This window comes from Lasioglossum baleicum, chromosome 12 (assembly GCF_051020765.1).
Source record: "Lasioglossum baleicum chromosome 12, iyLasBale1, whole genome shotgun sequence".
In the NCBI taxonomy this organism is placed as follows: Eukaryota; Metazoa; Arthropoda; class Insecta; order Hymenoptera; family Halictidae; genus Lasioglossum; species Lasioglossum baleicum.
The window spans coordinates 9877371-9899119 of record NC_134940.1 but is presented as its reverse complement, the minus strand read 5'-3'; the positions used below and the strand labels follow the sequence as shown (position 1 = coordinate 9899119).

The following is a 21749-nucleotide window of genomic DNA, read 5'->3' as shown; positions in this document are numbered from 1 at the left end:
CCGCTTGTTGCGACGCGGATCGACTTCTGACTTTTGCGAAAATGTTTCGCCGGATAGATTTAAAAGTTTACTGGCTTTCCGCGGTCGCCTCGTTAAGTCAGTAATGTGTGAAACATGATGGGATTTCCGGTCCCGAATAATCTGCATATGCTTCTGTGTTAGATCACTTATTATTCAACGGATTTATGCGGCTCTAAAAATGAGCACGCGAAACGGAATAGTAGAAATGTTAGAGGCACTGTCTGAAAGAAACGTTAATAGATTCATTTTTAAAAATCATATTCTTTTCAGATTGTTGGCTAAGTAAGTTGAATCTCTCGGTAAAAGAATAGAGCATCACTTGCTAAAATTATTAAACAGAGAAAGTGGCTCCTACTTGCAAAGAGAGGCAGACAATTTTTATCTTTCATAAATTCGCAGTGCAATAACCATAAACAGCTGCGTTTAGCTTGAAAGGTGAAATGTGAAAGTTTCAGCGGCTGTGCTCCTAATAAATTGTTCCAGGCCTAAAGAAAATTGATTGTAATTTGACTGGAGATCGTTAAACTATTGGAAACTGCAGGAGTACGAATGTGCTTCGTAATTTTCGCTCGGGAATTTCTATATCAAACGTGTCAAAGAAGAATCTAAAAATCCTTTTCTCGAAAATCATCTCTAAAGAAATGATTGAACTATCTTTCTGAAAGTGGCTTATTCGATTTACTGAAACGACTCTACTTCTATTTAAACACCGGTTTAACATTGCAGTTTCAGTCAGTCTTCCACCGAGTTAAACAATTTTTTGCGAAGTTCTGGGCAGCGAATCGTAACGTTTCGAATGCAATAAACAGCAGGCAGTAAGTAACGCGTCAAGGGGGCGAATGTGATTCGATTAAATCGAGATTTGCATTGGAAGCCCACTCGATCTGGCAGCAATAGTGCAACCGCATCGTCGTGCACCCACGCATCGGCTCTCTAACCCAGAAACTGCAACCATGACGGATTCCTTGTCTCCGTTTTCGCCTATTAACGTGTCGCGTAAAACGATGACACATTGCTCGGTCGTGCTTTGCGGATCCTTGTCGTTCGTCGGCGACGTGCGCTCACGAAAACTCATTTTCTGTGGCAGTGGTCGTCCGAGATACGGCCCGTATAATCTACTGTAGTAGAACGCGGCGATTGCGTGTGTGCACGAACGACCAAACGGGGCCTTAAAACGTGCCCTTAAAAACGTGAAAGCTGCCTCTCGGAAAAACCAATCGCGCATCACCGACACGTAAAATCCTTCGATTAAATCCGACACTCTCGCCTGACGATAACGAACGTTAAGCAACGTCCTCCAATTTTTATGGAACCCACACGTAGAACGGAAAGATCGACACGTCTCGTTTCTGTGGAAAATCGCCCCTTTCAAATACAATTAGTTCAAGAGTCAGTTAAATGAATATACAAGTCTCATAAAAATACATAGAGGGAACATACTAGGACAACAGCTCTAATGATCAACAATTCGAACAATCGAGCACGTTCCAGAATCGAGGACATAAACGTCTTGGTTCCCGTCGACAGCAGGAAAGACATGGTCATTGAATGAGTACACAAATTCCATCAAAATTGGAGGAACGTACTAGGACAACAGACTTGACGATCAACGATTTGTCAAACGATCGAGCACGTTCCGGAATCGAGGACATAATCATCGCTTACGCGGTGCTTGTTATTCGCAGTCCTAAACGTCGTGGTTCCTGTAGACAGTCAAGCTATTTGCTCATAATTCAACAGGAAAGACATGGTCATTGAGCGAATGCACAAATTCCATAAAAATTGCAGGAATGTACTCGTACGACAGCCTTAATGATCGACGATTTGTCAAACGATCGAGCACGTTCAAACGATTAAAAATGATGTGACCAAAGAATGACTATGCTAGGAAGAACATACTAGGACAATAGCCGTGTTGATCTAACAATTCGCAGTTAGTTTCTTGTAATTTATAAACGATCCGACTCCTGTAGACAATCAGCTAATATTTCGCTAAGAATTCAACAAGATAGTCGTGGTCATAGAATAATGAATATGCAAGAAAGAACATAGTAGGACAACATCGTCAATGAACAAACGGTTCGTCGAACAATCGTACGCATTCTGTAATCGCGGAGGAAAAATCAGTCGCGCGCCTGCAGTTGCGTACAATTTATAAACGAGTTGGCAGGCAATCGTCATATAATTTGCTTGTAATTCGCTAAAAAAAGAGCTGTGGTCACAGAGTGAATACGCGACAAAGAGTATACTAGGACACCGGTGGAAACGGTTCGCCAGACAATCGCCGCCGTGTGTCCCAGTAATGGAGTAAAGAAAGATCGGTCACCTTTCGCCGGTGATCCAACGAGCGTCGATCGGCGATTAACGGTAACGCCGGTCAGAAATCGTGGAAAGATTCCGTGGCTGGTCTGTGGTCTGTCCACGGTCTCCTGGAACGCTCGTCCACGTATCCAGCTGCCATCTGGCTCTTTGTCCCGGTTTCCCTCGACCGGTAAGGTGACCGGCGAGCGAACGGCGAGGAACACAGAGCGAAGACACACGGTTCACGGAATACACGCGCACAGAACAGCGAGGGAACACGGTATAACCTCGTGGAAAACCAACGTAGAACCAGGGAAAAATCGAAATTGACTGGAACCAAACAGAAGAGAGCCCGAGGAAACCTGGGGGACCACGGGAGGGCCTCTGTCGAAGCACCAGCACAGCACTGTCGGAGCACGAACGTGTCCGCTTCCTTCCTTCCTTCCTGGTTCCACGCGAGCGGAAAACAACTCTCTCTCTCTCTCTCTTTCTTTCTCTACCTCTCTCTTTCTATGGGTACAGCAGCCTGGTAGCAGGCCGCGAGCGAAACGTACCCGCTCGGCTACCCGACCTCCGGTACACACGAGAAACTGCCAGGAAGACGATGGAGCCGCGCAGAATTGCCGCGGAACCGCTGGCACGTATGGACGGTTCCGTACTAGCGGGGACCGAGCGTGACAGCGGATACATTCGAAGGTTAGATCCACTCGGTTCCTCCGCGGACCTCTCTCTCTCTACACGTTCTCTACGCTGAAACACTCAGGGCCCCTCTTCCCCCCTCCCACTCTCCCTCCGCCGGTCTAACCCCCTCTATTCAACGGGCCCCGTCTCTCTGACCCCCTCTCGTCCTTCTCCTCTGCTACCGACGTTCCCGCGCGTCACGATCACGAGCCGCGACCTGAACGTTTACCTGGCGAACGCCGGAATCGCACGAGGAGACACGAAATCGGCCGACGATTTACCTGAGCTGCGCCGGTAACGGAGGACACGGTGACACACGATGTACCCGGTACACGGACTTCGAAGATTGATGGGTGTACTTTGAAAATTTGTAAATTTTTAACGTTTTCCCTATCACCGTCGAACCCCAAATTTTTATGGTAACATGTAATTGAATAAAGTATGATTAAAAAATTTCTATAACTTTCTAGTTCTAGTGTATAATATTTGCAAATTTCTGCGACACGAAATGCACACCGTGCAAATCAGACTGCACAGTGGTTAAGCATTCTTTTGTCCCAATGCGTTCGACGCTGGTTTAATGGTTTTGCCGGAACAATTTTTTGAATTGTTTGTTTGTTTGTTGAACGGTGAAGGGCGTTCGGGTCAATGGTTTTTATAAGGATCGTTTGATGTTGTCGGGGGATAATCGGATTGTTGACGCCATTTTCGGAACGGGGCAAGGTTTTCGGTTTTAGTTGTTGATTCGGTTCATGCGAGACCGAGCATTACGAAACGGCGATTTTTAACCTTTTTCTTGTGTAACACGACACGGTAAAGCTGTTAAGCCGAGTCATGAATAATTTCTGTTTCCGCGAATAAATTACGATGTTGCATTTATTAACAACTCGTCGAACTTGAGCTATCTGATGAATGATAGAAAGTCGTTGCAAGTAATGGTGAATTGATTAAGATGCAGTTTCTGTTTATTCTTCGCTCAAAATGACACAAGAACGTGTTTCGAATTCGCCCTGCACTGAAATTCGCAATTGCTGCATAATGTCGAGGGTCACGAGAATTTCCATTTAGCGAAAGTGTTAGGCTAATGGATACCGCGCGATTAAAGATGGAGGCACGCGATCCCACCGAGTAGTCTTCAGCAAAATGATGGCAGCGTCCGTATGTTTAATCGTACCCTGTCGCGTTGTATTAACGGAACTATCGGTTGCAGCCGCGATCGAGCTAGCTAGTGAAAATCGATATACACCTCTCGGTACTTCTAATCGTTCTACGTGACACGTTTATCCTCTTTAACGGTCCATTTTGCACATCGATTTTTCCCTCGTTTCGCGCCGCTCCTAATGAGAAGTCATTCGAGACGTTTGCTCGGCTAACTACATACTGCGATACTATTCCTGTGTCTTGCCGCCGTGGAATTATGCTAATGAAAATGCTTTCGGAATGGACACTCACCCCTGTTGCTTCCGCTTTTTCTTCGTACCCGCAGACATACTGTTCGGGATTTGATGCACTGCGAATAGAAAACGATTCTGTTAATCGACATGATTAATATTCGACCCCTGGCAAATATTCGATCGTGGGAATTAAGCTTTAATCGCTATAACTATCATGATTATCGTACCATTATCGTCACGATTATTAATTCCTATAATTCGTGTACTTGACCTTGGAAATATATCAGTCGACGATAAAAATATTTGTTGGAAACATTTTTTGGCGATATTATACAATAAATCATCATATAGTAAACATTTCTATGATACTGTTTTAGAATAAAGGGTGGAGATATTTTTTAAAAATGTACGAAATGTAAAAGAACAATAGTATTGAAATTTTTTTGTCTGAACAACGATCAACTTTTCTGTCATATTTGTTTAACGAAGAGGCAATTTTTCTTTTTTAATGCTTGTGCAAATAACTCTCTTGGCTCTTGGATTTTGATCGAATATTTGCTGGCAGGATGAGCAATTGAGACGGAAAAAAAGTAAATCGTCTCTAACCAGAGCGAGGAGGCGTCGACGACTCTTTCTCTCGAAAATGGAAACTTTTTGGCACTTTAGCGCCGGTTTTCGCGCTTTAATAGACTCGCACGGGGGACGAGGCGTGAACTGGAATTTCGGTAATAAATAAACGTTAAGTACCTCGCATATATATTGAATCACTTCGTGCTGGCTGACGTTCTCCAACTTGCTGCCATTAATTTCCAAAATTTCATCTGCCACCTCCAGCGCGTCCACGTAGCCCGGCGAACCTGCGATCCGTTCGAAAATTGTTTCAATTACTAACAAGTTTCGATTCAACACACCGCGAACATGTGGGGAAAGGAATTGTCTGTAGATCCGTTCAAATCTTCAATTACCATTTTACATATTTTTTAATCTACTTCTTTGAGATCAACGATCATCTTACTGAACTGCACATTTTATGCTAATGAGAAACATGAATATAAACATTTCTGCTTTCAATGATTTTAGCACGTAAAAGATAACGTAACACCGTTTCTACATTCGTCGAACAATTTAACCATTTTGTATTTCATCTGTTCATTTTTTAAATAAACGCATGAAATAGTCTGTCAAATGGTTAAAATCATTAGAAGAAGAAACACGATTGTATGCGATTCTAGTAGCTCGTAATTGTTGCACAAAGATCCGCAGTCTACAAACAGCTAACGCTACGAATTGTCTACTAAGTAATTAGAAATGAGGTGCAACGTTTGCAAATCTCGGTCTGAATGGTCTATTCGAAGTTCATTCGCGACAAGGGAAGATTCTAGCGTAACAGTGGTACGAGCAATCTCCACTGAGACAGTAGAAAAGGACGGTGTCCGGTCAGACAAGCAATCCGATTATTTTCAGCAGGACGACGAATTTTCCACGAGATTCGTGGCTTTAATGAAAGAAGCTTCAAAGCGAAGGTGTAGCTAAACCCCTGCGTGCTTGGCGACCACCTTCGCGGCTACTCATTAAACGGCAAACACCGCTGCTAATTAAAGACGGGAAAGAAGCTTCTTTCGTGGCGGCCAACGAAAATTTTTTTTCTTTTTAGGTGACTGACACGTCGCGCACGTATGGCGGCACGTGTGCTAGGTCAATTTCAAATTTAAACGTAAATTTGACCTGTATTCGTGGAACAAGTCACTAATTAGAGAGGACAGCATGTTTTCCCGGGTGATAATTTTTGAAAGTTCGCTCGACCTCGATCGAGGGGAAATAGAATAGGAAGCGAAAACTCGGATAGAAAATAAATCGTTCCTTCCTGTGTTTTAACCTTTTGCACTCGGAACTATTTAAAAAATATTTCCATTCTATATGATTCTTTAAACAAATTTAATAAGGTAGAAGATATCTGTAATAATAACAGTAATTTTAATGGAGAGTCGCTACTCGAGTGCTCAGGGTTAATGAAGAACATGAATTATTTCTTGAAATATAGAGTCATTATTTAGACGTCGTCCCCGAAGGATTAATCTCGTCTGATCTCGTATCACATTACTCTTTCACAAACAATTAGTGACATCACAGTACATGAATTATTTTCTACAGTTCAACACGTTGAACGCCATGCTGCTCAGCGGTGTGGAATTACTTGTACATTATCACTAGATATCGGTTTATGAATGTATAAATTAACTAGATGATGACTAACAATATTTATCGATAGCGCTGATCGCTTCTACGATCGAAATAGGCGAAACTTGTGCAAAGCATATATAATTCGCGTGGCAGTCAACGTGTTAAATAAAGGATTCGGGATGTAGAGGGTTAAAGACACCGAGTAACGTGGCACGGCCAAGTCGGATGCAGCGTACCCGAATCCCAACGGGTCGGGTACTCGTGCACCCGCCTCGGCCTTGTGTCTATAGCGGGCAAGTGGAGGGGCAATCGATGCTCACCGTACAGTTTGATCTTGTCATTCTGGTTGATCAGTATGATAATGTATCCCCCGAGATCGACCATTTTCGCTGTGTTCGAGCGGGTAGACGGTCGGTCTACTCGGTCAGAGATGCGTAGAGCGGTAGGTGGTGTTCGGCAGGAGAAAGAGAGAGAGAGAGCGTTGACACCGGGCGAGCACACGGTATCACAGGCCCGTCATCGTCGAGAAAACGAATCGCTGATGTTAACGTCGTCGTAGCCGCGTGCGATTCCTTCCGTTTCCTCTCGCATCTTCGCTTAACGTTCGATGGTACTATCGACCTCGCGCGACCTACTTTTCACCGACAATATCTACGCTTCCTATAAACGTAAACGCACATCTTCTCCTCGGCCCCGTGCACTGCTCTGTCCGTGTCTCGTGTGCCGCACACAGTTTTCCTCCGATCGGTAAAACCACGAGGGGTAAAGCGAGCCGCGGGTGTATCCCCCACCGACAAAAAAAATGCCCCGACTCCGCCGGCAACTCCTTCGAAACAGGTTCGAAGAAGAGTGTAAGACAGACAAGGGGACAGGCGATCTATTCGTTCTAGGACACGGTCGCCGTACACCAATATACTACAAGACTAAACAAACACGAACAGACAGATCTACACACGACGAGTACCTATCTTTTTCCCTTATCCCGTTCTAAGATACGCGACTCTGGCCCGACGCTCATCCCCAAAGGCGGATAGCATTCGCAACCGTAAGGAACTTCTTCCTGGTACCCACGGACTCTTCGAACTTGAAGCGGAGGAGTGTAGAATGTATCTCGGTGGAACAGCGGACAAGTCCACCTGTCGAGATCACCGTGTGTCCCGCGAGAAACTGTCCCGAGGAAACCCTCGTCGGGGCCCCGATCGTGGGCCCCCCCTACATCCTCGCAACGGTCTCCTCTTCCTTGAACGATCCACCGAGAACTCTCAGAACTCCCGATGTCCTGGCTTATTGATCAGAGGCCTCGCCGGACTCGGCTCCTCGCACGCTTCCAGCATCCTGTCCCGTTGCATCCTCGAGCAGCGTCGCGCGGCTCTCAGCCCTCCTGTCGTCCCGTGGCATTCGCGAGGATAGGAACCAGCTTAGACAACACCGGACCGCCGACAGCAATCCTCATGCTATCTCTCTGCTAGACTCGTGCTAGACTCCAGCTTCCACTTAGCCAAGCATCCCGAGCGACTCCTCATAACATGGGGCAAGCAAGTTCTCTCTCTCTCTCTCTCTCTCTCTCCCTCTTATGCAATTCCTCGACTCCTCTTTGCCTTCGGGTGTCCTTCTCGCGCCCTCCCTCGAAGGACACTCTCGATGTCCTGGTTAACACTGGATGACGACGTCTGCCACTCACATCTCCGTGTCAAAGGATATCGTGTCCTCTCCTGCACGCAGGCTACCCCAAAGCGAGACAACGGTTACGCAAAAGGATCCTGCGGACATCCCTCGCGATCAGCCGACGAGGACTCTTTCTCTGTCTCTCTCTCTCTCTCCCTCTCTCTCTCTCTCTTTCTCTCGCTCTTTCCCTCTCTCCCTCTCTCTCTTTCTCAATCCGCCCCCGGTGCGAGGATTTTACTTTCGCTACCCTAGAATCACAATCATTTCTCCCACTAGGAGACGTCCACGACCCGATCACCACGATTCACCGACACTGACCGACTCGTTTTCTGATCGACGATCGAGGACAGACCGAACCGAACGGCCACCGCGACGTCGCTACGGCTCTGCCGAAGTTTCGAAGGCGAGGATGGGTGTGAACCTGTGCGTGTTAACCGACGGCGGCTGCAGCCCTGACATCGCTCGTCGCCCGCTGATCTTCAACCCTCGACAGCGGCGGCCGCGCCGCGGCGCCCTCGTCGATTTAGCGCGCCCCCACTCGCGCAGAACAGAGAAGAGAATAGAGTCGCACGCAACCCCTACGTGTGTGCCAAACCTTCCGGATACGGACTTGGTTTCATCCCCCTCTCGATACCTTCCACCCCGTTTCTTTTTTTTCTTTCGGGGATATTTTGTAATCGGTATGGATAGCCGAAGATAGGCGAGTCTAGGTTGATACGGTGCAACATCCTCTGTTTCCGATGACTTGGTCTGTTCACCCCGAGGTGGAGTCCCGGATGTTTCTCAGATCAATGAGGGATTTCGTACGTTCTGCCGCGGGATTTTACGTCCAATTATGTCCAATTATGTCCTAGAACGCATCGGTGTCCTGCTGGATCAACCCCTGGCTGACAAGGAGCAATTTCATGGATTAATTACAGATTTTGTAGGCTTTTGATGAGGGATTTTAATGTGCTAGATTTGGTGGTCAATTATACCTGATGATACGGAGCCTGTTTAAATAACTTGATAAATTCTTCCCCGAACGACGAGGAGTTTCTGAAATTAATGATAAAATTCATTACTTTTTAATGGGGGAGTTTTGCGTACAACATCACGAATTATTCACAATATCACGAAGCAACCCCTATAGAGATATTCTGCTATATTAACCCCCGCCTGCAAAAGTGGAGCTCCTTAAATCAATGATAAATTTCGTAGGTTCTTAATGGGGGATTTTGGCGTACTAACCTCGATGCTCAATTATGCCTGATGATAGCATGAAGCATCCCCCATGCGAATAACTTGGCATATTCACCCCTGATCGACGGAGTGGAGTCTCAGAGAGAGACTTCTCAGGTCAATGATAGATTTCGTAGATTTTCACTGTAAGATTTTAATCTACTTCGACTAAATAATTTATTATTGTTCATACTGACGAACATCCCCTATTTGGCTGACTTAACACGATCATCCCTGATCAACAAGATGGATAGTTGGAGTGCATCTTAAATCAATGATAAACTTCGTGGGTTTTTAATGAGGGCTTTTGGCGTACTAGATTGGATGCTCAATTATGCTTGATAATGTCATGGAGCATTCTCTATTTAGCTACCCTGCTATATTAATCCTCGGCTGCCAAGGTAGCTTCTTAGATCAATGATAAATTTCGTGGGCTTTTAATGAGGGATTTTAACGTACCAGATTGGATGCTCAATTATGCTTGATGATACGGTGTAGCATCCCCTATTCGAACAACTTGATATGTTTACCCCTGATCGCCGAGGCGAAGTCTAACCGTGGAGTTTCCTGGATCAGTGATAAACGAATGTTTAACTAACTTAATCTCACATCTTCTCACATTTAATTCGTAAATGAGAAGATGTCCCGTAGATTTTCTTTCGTGTTGGATGAAACAAACGGTACCCGTCAACCGAACGTGTCTTCTCAATGGCCCGTTTTATCGATCTATCCCCGTAATAACGTATTATAAATAAAAACGGTTTTTTTAACCTTGTTTTGAACGATTTTACTCTCGACAGAATGTATATTTACGGGACTCTCGCCGGTATTAATAATCGTAGTAGTAATCGGGCCGTAGTCAAAACAAAATGGTAGTATTACCGATGGTACACGCTCAGAGCCACTGGAATCGTTCCAAAGCAAACACACGATACTCTCGCGGTCCTTGGCCTTGATCGAAATACGGATGCGATACTACGAAAGTAATTGTTATCATCTCTTGCTCTCGATTATCGGGTCGATCCCTTGATATGCAATAAACGAAAGGAAAAGTTCATTCAATTTACGCGGTGGTGTGCTATTGAACCTGAGTATATTCCAGTCTCATTTTACACTGGATATTTTTACTAATTTCTTTTAGACTTCCCGGGGTGCGTAACCAGTAACCACACCCCTAGAATCATTCCTGAAGCATGGACCAATGTGGCGACGTTCAACGAAGTTCAAGGCCCATCGAATCATCCAAGAAATGAATTTGGAAATGATTGGATGGCCGGTGAAGAAGTCAGGCGGTAGCGAACGTGTTAAGGAGAAAGAATTGAGTGTGCCAACCATGTTGTGTATACTGAGCGACAAAAGGAGGCTCGGATAATGGGCGACTGTGAACAGTCCCCCGAAAAGAGAGCATCCTAACATTAGAACTAGGAAGATGGAAGAAGAATGAAGGGGCAAGCCCGTTGGTGGTGTCACGGGTGACGGTGTGCGTTCACATTCGTCGGGATGCATCCTGTGTGTAAATACATGTTCGCGCACGTGCGCCGTAAAAGCGGAACGGCAATCGCTGCGACAAAGAGGGAGGAAGAACTGGCAGAGCGCGTGATCAATATAGGGCATAGGGGATGATGCTAGCTCTGCAATTGCCTGCTTAGTTCTCCGCTCGCGCTATATTCCGACCCAGCATCCCAACTTATTACAAATAACATCCTCGGATCCCACTCGGCAATCCCCTCGATCGATATCCCAGGCCGCTGCGAACAAAATCGAACGAAAAATTCCTGTTCCGAACCTGTTCGCATCGTTCACGAGCACGGAGTAGCTCTGATATCATCCTATAAACGGCCAAGTGGTCCTATCGCTTTATGTACCGGAAGTCTATTAACAGGATTTTATCCTGCAATTGTTAGATTATATTGCTGTTGGAAGATCTATTAAAAAATTGAGAAGATTAAAAATAGACTTTCAAACATTGTGGAATGATTAACTAAAAGAAATTCATTTGAAAAAACTTTATACAATAAATGCAAGTAAATATACAAAACTTTGTTTATATGTACTGCCACAGAAAATGCATGTATAAAGTTGCTTTTTAAATTAACTTCTTTCAATTAATTACTTCGCAATGTACAATGTGCAATATATGCGTATTACAATGTACAACGCATATATAATATGTATTTGTTCAGACTTTTAGCGACTATCATTATAAACGAAAAGAAAATCATACGGTAAGGGGTTAAGGGCTCGGACCTCCGGCATTTTGTTTCCAAGAGTTAAAACTAGCGTTTCAGACGAATTCTTCGATTTTTCGAAATCAACAGTGCTTTAACCCTTTGAACACTGAAATCTCACTCGACAGTACGTAGCAGTCCAACAGAATATCCAGCTTGATCCAGCTGCATCTGTTTCTTCTTGTGCATCATGCCAGAAGGACACTCGAAGTGACTCGAAGTGCGTTTGTGCATCAGACCAATTGACCAATCAGACTGCGAACAGTGCGAACTGCAATCAATTACGGTCAAGATGGCGCTATTATGTGATCGCAGAAGTACAAGCACGAAGCAATGCTTTATTCGAGTGAGTTTCAACGTTTCAACTTTGATCTCGGCCAGAATGACAATGGCAGTGCTCGGGTCCAAGATCATGTAAAGTATTGTAAAGTAAATTGTAGTGAGTGGAAACGATAGATGCTGTGTCTGCAAACAGTCTAATAAATAACTGCCATGCACGTACGGTGTTAAACAGCTGATAGGAGCTGTTCCTGCGAAAACATCTGACTCATTGTTTTTGACATGCGATTTTAAGCAATACCGATATCTATGCATTACGCACAGCTCCAGTACCGTCCAGTACTCTTTGTGCATCCGAGCGCAGCGATGCATCGACTCTTTCCGCATTTTTGCGTCGAGGTCAACGATATCTGAAAATTCGTAAATTTGTTTACCACTATTTAGTGCATTTTTTGCCTATTTACGTCGCTGTGATTTATAAAAATCGCGATGGCTGCACTCATCTTCGCACTTGCAATTTTGTCAACGACTTCTAGTGTATTCTGTAATGTTATTTATTATCAACCGGAAGCTGTGCATATCGCTTATGGAGGTAAGAATATTTATTTTTTATAATATATACATAAATTTGTTGAATGATACGTCATGGATGCATCTTTTCAATCTCGATAATTGCAAATTAAAAATAATATAACTCATTTCGACAAGACCCGTAAGTCTCAAATTAAATTGCATTATAATGTCTGGCTCAATTTTTTTTATTTCGGTGCAGTATAAAATAAATTCAAGTTTCAATTCCTCACCTGATGTTAATGTAAATCACAGTAGCAATTGTTTTACCTTGGTACGGTTTGCAGATAACATTCATGACATTGTTGTCACATGGAGCACTAAAAGCGACACGGGAGAATCTATAGTGGAGTACGGAATAGGTGGATATATTCTGACTGCCAGTGGAAATGCTACACTGTTCATAGATGGTGGGAAACAAAAACAGAAGCAATATATCCATAGAGTATGGCTGAAGAATTTGACACCGAATAGCAAATACAGTAAGTTGAATAATTAAAAAGAATAATGTCTATTTTCCATGGAGATCGTATCGAAAAAATATTTTTCCACAGTGTACCACTGCGGCAGCAAGTATGGGTGGTCGAATGCTTTCTACATGAGAACCGCTCCAGAGGATTCTGCAGAGTGGTCACCACAGATTGTTATTTTCGGTGATATGGGTAACGAGAATGCTCAAAGCTTAGGAAGGCTACAGGAAGAAGCACAACGTGGGCTATACGATACAGCAATTCATGTTGGAGATTTTGCGTATGATATGGACACTGAAAATGCACGTGTTGGCGATGAATTTATGAAACAAATAGAAGGGGTTGCTGCTTATTTACCTTATATGACAGTAGCTGGAAATCATGAAGAGAAATATAATTTTAGCAATTACAGGTCAGTTACTAATTACCCTGTTCATGTTTCATTGTTACTAATACAAATTCTTCTAGGTCCCGTTTTTCAATGCCAGGAGACAGCCAAGGTTTATGGTATAGTTTCAATGTAGGACCTGTTCATTTCATTGCCATTGAGACAGAAGCATATTACTTTCTGAATTATGGCTTGAAACAACTGGTTAAACAGTATCAATGGCTAGAAAAGGATTTAGAAGAAGCCAACAAACCTATTAATAGGTGAAAGAAAATGTTCGCTTATTCCAATTCAGAGAAATAATTAAACAAATGTATTTTTCAGAGTAAAGCGACCATGGATAGTAACGTATGGTCACAGGCCAATGTATTGCAGTAATGCGAACGCAGATGATTGTACGAATCATCAAAGTCTAGTTAGGGTCGGATTGCCATTTTTTAATTGGTTCGCACTCGAGGATCTGTTTTATAAGCACAGAGTAGATTTAGAACTGTGGGCTCATGAGCACAGCTACGAGCGTACGTGGCCCATGTACAATTTCAAGGTATATTTTATTGTTTCATAAACTGAAGATTATTTCGAGTATGTTTTTTTTCAAATAGATTTAATCAATAATAAAAAGAACTAATCGTAGGTACAAAATGGTAGTTACGAAGAACCGTATAAGAATTACAAGGCACCTGTACACATAGTAACTGGATCGGCCGGATGCAAAGAAGGTAGAGAAAAGTTCGTCCCGCATAAACCAGAATGGTCTGCATATCGTAGCTCAGATTATGGTTACACAAGGATGAAGGCATATAATCGGACTCATCTATATCTTGAACAGGTACTGGATTATAGTTCGGAATAACAGGCACAAGGAATGTTCGTTATTATTCATTTTACAATGTGTTTCTGACGACAACAGGTGTCTGATGATAAGGATGGTGCCGTATTGGATCAAGTTTGGCTCATAAAGGACGAGATTTTCCCGGCGTACAATATAGATCACCTTGCAAACAAACTATAGTAGACCACATTTCAGGAGAAAAAGTAATTGGAAATAATTACATACACGTATCTTTTTAGTTATCATTGTTTCTCGTTCGACAAAATGTACCATGTTGTTTTATGGTAAATAGCAAAAATTCTAAAGCTATAAACTTCAAACAATCGACTCTTTTTTTTAAATTCTATCTTTAAACATTCTCCCTGTTCCCTTTCTCGCAGTTGAAACGAATAAACTACAAGTATTTGCTAATTACAAATGAGATGGAAATTAATAATGCATACGTACAATATAATAATCCTTTAATTGTTAAAATATAAATATATGTGTGTGTGTGTATATATATATGTATGTATATATATACACACATGTATATACATGTATATGTATATATATATATATATAATCATTGTAGCATATAATATTAATAATATAATATTAGAGTAGCATTTTATATTTCCATCTGATTCTCACAGTAAATTATTAATTATATCAATGATACATAATGAAAGCGCGGACCGTAGTAAAGGAAAACAAAAATTTCCTAGTTCTTCAATAGTACTAGTCATTTATCAAAGGAAACGCTCCTTTTTTTTAGTGCTAAAAATCTTGATCTCAAAATTTACACGGTAGTTCAATTAAAGCTGTAAATGTTTCTCTATGCTCCTACTTTTAAAATGGATAAACACCACTCGCCCCGGGGCTGGCTCATTGCCAAATGTAATTTGCTATTTTGGCTTCTGCTATAACAATTGACTAATGAATTTCAAAAAATAACCAGGAACTGCCCTTCCATAAATTATTATAATAAAGTTGACGATGAAGCTAAAAAGTGTTGAATCACCACTTTCGTCGAACAAAGGACTGTAACTACGATTATCAAATATCGTTCTTCCACATGGAAGAAGCGTGCCATACTTTACAACGTAACACAGCATCGGGGATGAAGTTTTACCTTTAGCGTTAATTCTCTCTTTTTTCTCTTTCTCTCTCTCTCGCTCTCTTCTGCTTCGTTCTTTTCTTTTAAGACAAAAATTTATCCCCATCATCATGTTATTGTAGACCTACTCAGCAGGTATAAATAGTTATTAGCTCAATCGGATAGTATAGTACACAATCGTTTTTCATGTACAATTTCAACGGATGTGCGTGTAGTTGCACACATGCAGCGCACACGTGCATACAGACACACACACACGCACGCACGAACATGATCTGCCATTGGAGATATGTGTTAAAATTTATTCGAAGATGCGTAAAAAAAGCATCATAAATTAGCAAAAAACGTTACTCGAATGAATCTGCTTTAAAAAAAGACGTTTTTCCAAATCGACCGACAATACTTCTTATTGTATTCAAGTCATTTCAAGTGTCTTTGTTTGACCGTGCCCATGCATTTCGCCACATATCTCAGTATACAAACAACGGAAACTCTTGATACTGTCAGTGATTAATAGAAACGATGGAAGAGGTTGCTGCTGAATGACTCTCTTGATACGAGAACTGGGGAAAATGTTCTTGTTCTTCAGCTATCGAGTTCAAACCACCCCCGCTACCTAAAAAGCTTTGATCGGGAGGAGTAAGCTCGACACTTTCACCCGTGAATTCGCTATCAAAGTATCGGGTGTCCGTGTCGGAAGTTACTTGAGGTTTAAAAGGAGGAGGAATCTTCTTTAGCACCAAATCCGCCCAATCGATCGATGAAAAGAATGCATGATCCATGATCTCCTTCGCGTCGTTAATTCCGCCTCCCAATCTTTTGCCAGGATCTTTTATAAGTAATCCTGCAAAGAGAAGTTGAACGATATAAGCTTGTCATTTTGATAAACAAATCACTTGCAAATCATCGGTGAACCTGCAGAACAGAGTTGTGCACGGGACCTTTAAGTTCGCTGTATATTTGTGTCTGAAATGTCACAGACGTACAAGTATAGTCAGAATTCACTGTAGTGGTACCGATCGTTCCTCGCGAATACCTCGAATACTAAGAGACACTACTGCTCATGTACAAGCAAAAAGTTGTAGGTAGCTGTTGTATAGGTTCACCAAAACTTTTACTGACCACCAAGCATGTCTTTCGCCTCGTTGCCGAGCGTCCTAGGAAATTTGACTTCCTCCATCACGATAAGTGTGAAAAGTTTCTCGTGGTCCTTGTTATAAAAAGGTAGTCGACCACAGATCATTTCATACATAACAACGCCAACTCCCCACCAGTCCACCGCTCGACCATAGTCGTTATCTTCGAGCACTTCTGGTGCCAGATACTCGGGAGTCCCGCAGAATGTTTTCGTTGTTCTTCCTACACGATTGAAACGTAACCAGTATTTGTCGGTACTTGGAAAAATTGAAGAACGCGTTGTTGATTCTGCGCGCTACACCTTACCATACGTTATGTCTTCCTTACATAACCCGAAATCAGCGATTTTAATGTGTCCGTCTTTGTCTAAGAGAAGATTCTCTAGTTTGAGATCGCGGTAAATGATACCCTGCGAATGCAGGTAGCCTAAAGCCGAGATAATCTCAGCCCCGTAAAATCGTGTACGGTCCTCGGTGAATCTGCGGGAGCGTCTTAAATGAAAGAATAACTCCCCGCCGTTTACGTACTCCATTACAAAACACAGTCTGTCCGCCGTTTGAAAACTATACTTTAAAGACTGGAAAATTAAAACGTTAATTAGAGTCACAAGCATTTAGCTGTAAAACGGAGTAATGGCTAGGGGTGTGTGGGTACCCGCAAAATTTATATTGTTCGAAAACCCGAATGTCATAGATTTTCGGGTTCCTGAAATTTCCGGGTACCCGCCCACCCCTAGTAATGTCTACGGAACATACAATTAGGAACGGATGATGGGTAGTTCGCAATACTCTATTCTCTGTAAGTGCATGCGCGACCTCATGTTTACGAATGATCACCTCCTTTCGTAAAATTTTTATAGCATACAAGTGCCCTGTCGCCTTCTCTCTGCAAAGGATCACCTTCCCAAACGTACCCTTTCCCAGAACTTTTAAAAATTCGAAATTCTCGAGGGTCTGGAATGCAAAAATCAGAGTTAAAAACTGTGACTATGCTAGTGGGGAAAAAACTAATGCATTAGCATCGTAAGTACATACTACTTTTTTCTTCCCTGTACTTTTACTACTCGAAGTTCCTTGTACACTAAATTTTGCAGACAATTCGTCGATACTACCACCGTCTATGTCTGTAGAGGACACTCCGACAGATCCACTCGAGTCCGACCTACCACCTCCAGAAGATTCCATTTCAACATCTTCCGACGAGGACGAGTGTTGAATTGCAGGCGGTTGGTTCTGTTGGACCTTTTCGGTTTCTAATCGTTCAGCTACGTAGCTGTTTACAAAAAAAGAGAAACAATATTTTAAGAACTTTCTATAAGGAACACGCATAACAGATAAGAAAACAAAGCGAACCTGATTGCTGCCACCCAATCTTCTCTCTCTTGCTCTGTTTCTACATGAAAAGTCCTTTCTATTACAGCTGCCCATTGCAAACCTCTTATAACAAAAGTATAAGGCTTAGGTCTATCCACAGACATAATCTGGCATCCTCGAACCGTAAAATTATTTAAAGGCTGTGCGGCTGCTGCCATTTGTTGATCGGGTTTCGCTTTGAAGCCTACCAGTGTACCGTCGTCCCGGAGTACAAAATACCTTGACCTCCAGTTTTTAATGTGCTCCCCTACGTACAAACAATAAACCTTCAAATAATGTCACCGGGTCATTAACGGAGGTAGCTAGCATAATTCTGCGAGAGTTTCATAGTTCGATAGGTCCTGCGACTGATTGCGTTACTCGGGTATTCCGATAATTTTTTCAAATTTTTTCAGCCAGCAAAAACGTACGAACAATCTCGAGACGGAAGCAGTCCCGATAGTTTGGCTCGGTGCTATCGGACGATTTATCAAAGGGAAAAAATCGGAGAGGCGGCGGAGACACGGACCTCTCACGTGAAATAAGCTGGGACTTTCTAAAAATTTTCACGGGAAGACACGTCGGTCAACGTATTCTTGACATTTTGCCGAACAGACATCAGCGGAGATTCGAGGGGATACACAGCGAGAACGGGGAGTAGCAAGTTTGAAACTCATGTCGCAGCATTCGCTCGGAGCGAGACGAACGGGTAAACAAAAATATTATGAAACTGTTCTATGGTGTGTACCGCGTTTTTGGAGCCATCCTTCTTTAACGACACGCTGTCCGCCGCCACCGGACGCTGCGACGTTCATCGCTGCGTCCTCCATAACTCCTTCCTCGGTCTGAACTCGTATACAGTCTCCTGATACTTCTTATTTCCGTTCGGGCTGAATATTCCAGGGAAATTAGTAAAACACAACAGCGAGAATGGCACGAGTATACAAACTTGAGCAATCATAGATACACGTTTGGCAGGTAAACTCGAGTATACTCTGATCGACGGACGCACTAATGCGCACTAACTAGCATTGCCTGCTTGTATTCCGGAGATGGCGCGTCGATCAATCATGATTAAGGAAGAATTCTCATGGAACAACGTCCTTCTGCTCCCGGCCACCGTCGCACGACCGGCACACACGTTTCTTTTCCTCAGTCCCCTCTAGATAGCCCACTTTTTCAGAGCAACCGTACGCATCATCTTTTGTCACAATTACTCTGTGCTTTTGTTTATATGGTTTATTGTTGCATGTAATTGCGCACCGATCGGATAGCTTCGATTCAAAGACGATGGCACTCGATTGCTAGCGAAGGCAAATCTTATTACTTACTGTTTACGTTTGGTAAAAGTGGCTAGAAGATAATTTACTAACAAATTAGAGTCCAGAGTCTGATGGTTACTTATTATGGGGTTTTCTGTTTATAGTTGAGAGATTCTCAGGAACACTGTCGGATTTTAATGTCACATTTGATGCTACCCGGTTGTCTATAACTTCACGTTTTTACGAGGAACAAAATGTCTTGTGTACTTCGTTTATACTACGGGCATAAACGAACCGTGAGAATAGACTTTCAACTTCGTGTATTTTCATGGTCCGAAGTTCACTGCTTTACCGATGTAGAAATTGGAGGTTGATCGGTGCGACCTCTTCTCATAGCATATATAGACATGATAGACAGAAATCGTGAAATTCATATCTCACTGCTCACACGTACGTACACACACTACACACTATAATAAATCCACATCCCATCGTTTACCCTAAACTACACTTTCTATATCCGTACTCTTTCCTTCCTTCGCTTTGAAATTAATATTATTACTGTTACAATAAAATCAATTACTATTAAATGTGACTGAATATAATTGAAATCAGAAATAAACATTATTCATTCCTCCGTCGGTAACGTTGCGGATAATTCGAAATTTTCAATCCTCACACACGTTCCACAAATCAATCGCATTTTAAATCAACAAATTACATATGTTCTGTTTATAATGCTATATTTCAAAGAAATACATCGTACAATACAAACAGAAAAACCAACCGTTTTACACAATCTAAAAAGAGATAAACCTGGATAAACGGTAAATGATCGCCCTGGGCCCTGAGCGCTGAGAAACCATGAGAAACGCATGAAGATCAATGAAGCACTAATGGTCCAAAAATTGAGCTATAAAAATGCATTGAATGTTAGCTGTATTATTCTTAATATTTATCTCGAAACAATGAAAAACCTGGTTTGAGTTCGTTGCAAGTTGCAACTATTTATTTATAATCCGCGACGTCAATGGCCGCTACTGTCATTGGCTTTGGGTAATGGGTTGTCAGCAGTGATGCCAGAATCGGGGACGCGAGGACGCTTCCCCTCCAGCACAGGTTCCCCCTCTCTGACGGATCGTCCTCGCCGTAGCTTCTGCTGCGCACGCGCTACACACGAACGTACTTCTACTCTGCCCGTGTGAGTGCATGCTCGATTGCACGCGCGCTACACAAACAAGCGTACCTCTACCATGTCCGTGTGACTACCTGCTCGACCGAACGCGTCGGCGACGCGTTCCTTCGATTTTCACCAATTTTCATGTTGCCGAAGTTTCGGAAGCACGAGTCGGAAAGTCGGGATCTGGAGACGGCGCGCATTTGAATCCCGGGACGGCGCGGCGCGGCGCGGTGCACATTTTGCTATAACTTTTGATCTAAAAAAGATATCGAAGCGAAATTTGGACTAAATTTTTTTTTTAAAAACCGGGTTTAATGGTTCATCCTAAAATATGTTTTGTATTTCTTAAAAAATTTTTCTCGTTGATTTTTAAAGTTAAGGTAGTCCAGAAGGCCCCCAACACAAATTGATTTTTAGTCGAACCATGCTCAATAAACAATTACGAAAAAATTTATAAATATTCCACTTAATAGCACACATGATTGAGATTTTTTTCAGATTTTTCAGATTATGCAGACATGTTTAAAAAAATTGAAAATCTCGAAACATTCGAAGAAAATGCATATTTCGTATTGAACTTTTCGAGATACCAGTTTTATAAAAATTCATTAGTCCGATATTATTGAAACAATTGTCCTTAATTTTTCTCAGAATTTTTTATAAATTGTATCGTTGTTAAAAAATCAAAATCAATTTTTTCGATACTTCTTTGTTGATGTATTATGTAATACTGAATATTTTTATAATCAGAAAAATAATGTACAGACTTGATAATGCAATATAAAATATTTTATTTACGTTATATTTCAATATACATATGTGCATCACTCCTAACAATTTTGGTAATCACATAATTATTGTAACGACATTTTACATATATCAGGTCGTTAAGTATGAAACTAGACAAATAAAACACAAATTTCAAACACATTTGTCAAGTTTCATACATCTCCGGTTACGAAAATCGATTTTAAATGGTCCCTGCCTTTCTACAACATAAAAAAACACATAGTCAAAGGTATAATTACAAAGTACTTACAGAATGAAATATTAATGTAACGATACACTTCTCTTTTCTTTGAAGTCATTCTTGAATCTGCTAATATTGATTTTACGTTACCGCGATTTTAAATGGTCCTTCGTCTTTCTACAACATAAAAAAAACACATAGTTAAAGTTATAAGTACAAAGTACTTACAGAATGAAATATTAATGTAACGATACACTTCGCTTTTCTTTGAAGTCATTCTTGAATCTGCTATTTCATTACCGCTGACACCCAAGCGTTGCTATATTCAAAGAAAAAGTAGACATAATTAAAATCGTAATTCTAATTGCAATCTTGTAGGACTCAATATAAATAGTAACGTATACTTATCCTTTTTTATCGATGAATATGGTCACTCACTAAAATAAATTCCTAATAAGATAAAAAAATGTTAAAAACCCATTAAAAAGTATTAAAAACGCGACAAAGAAACTGTAGGC

The 21749-nt window shown here is 42.0% G+C and overlaps 4 protein-coding genes across 9 annotated transcripts in view; 1 reads left to right on the top strand and 3 right to left on the bottom strand.

The window, feature by feature from the left end:
* The window catches only part of LOC143214257 (uncharacterized), a 92354-nt gene extending 83640 nt beyond the window's left edge, over positions 1–8714 (bottom strand). The window contains exons 1-3 of one of the 2 annotated variants that reach the window (XM_076435036.1): positions 6899–8714; positions 5145–5254; positions 4456–4513 (exon numbers count right to left, since the gene is read on the bottom strand). In XM_076435036.1, the coding sequence (XP_076291151.1) occupies positions 4456–4513; positions 5145–5254; positions 6899–6962 (232 nt within the window). In that variant the 5' untranslated portion in view covers positions 6963–8714. Of the gene's footprint in view, positions 1–2876; positions 3078–4455; positions 4514–5144; positions 5255–6898 lie in introns of those variants that run through there. The other variant, XM_076435037.1, reaches the window with a different exon arrangement.
* Positions 8715–8991: 277 nt separating this feature from the next.
* LOC143214282 (uncharacterized) lies at positions 8992–12358 on the bottom strand. 3 transcript variants are annotated; one of them, XM_076435106.1, is made up of 3 exons: positions 11814–12358; positions 9221–9281; positions 8992–9130 (listed from the first exon to the last, which is right to left on the bottom strand). In XM_076435106.1, exons 1-3 carry the CDS (start codon positions 12356–12358, stop codon positions 9077–9079), a joined length of 660 nt encoding a protein of 219 aa, XP_076291221.1. In that variant the 3' UTR covers positions 8992–9076. The 3 variants fall into 3 exon arrangements, 1 of the variants encoding a protein (XP_076291221.1); XR_013010121.1 differs by having other exon boundaries at positions 9069–9130; positions 11689–12358; XR_013010120.1 differs by having other exon boundaries at positions 9099–9130; positions 9474–12358.
* Positions 11996–14554, top strand: LOC143214272 (acid phosphatase type 7). Its single transcript, XM_076435081.1, has 7 exons — positions 11996–12563; positions 12829–13023; positions 13096–13423; positions 13480–13662; positions 13724–13943; positions 14034–14228; positions 14310–14554. The coding sequence occupies exons 1-7, from the start codon at positions 12461–12463 to the stop codon at positions 14409–14411; spliced, it is 1326 nt and encodes a 441-aa protein (XP_076291196.1). The 5' UTR covers positions 11996–12460; the 3' UTR covers positions 14412–14554.
* Positions 14555–15725: 1171 nt separating this feature from the next.
* Positions 15726–19378, bottom strand: Akt (AKT serine/threonine protein kinase). Of its 3 annotated transcripts, none has more exons than XM_076435070.1 (8): positions 18787–19378; positions 18568–18709; positions 17820–18087; positions 17502–17739; positions 17223–17420; positions 16774–17044; positions 16453–16689; positions 15726–16174 (listed from the first exon to the last, which is right to left on the bottom strand). In XM_076435070.1, the coding sequence occupies exons 2-8, from the start codon at positions 18647–18649 to the stop codon at positions 15834–15836; spliced, it is 1635 nt and encodes a 544-aa protein (XP_076291185.1). In that variant the 5' UTR covers positions 18650–18709; positions 18787–19378; the 3' UTR covers positions 15726–15833. The 3 variants fall into 3 exon arrangements, with proteins under 3 accessions (XP_076291185.1, XP_076291184.1, XP_076291183.1); XM_076435069.1 differs by having other exon boundaries at positions 18568–19123; positions 19193–19378; XM_076435068.1 differs by having other exon boundaries at positions 18568–19378.
* Positions 19379–21749: the final 2371 nt, after the last annotated feature.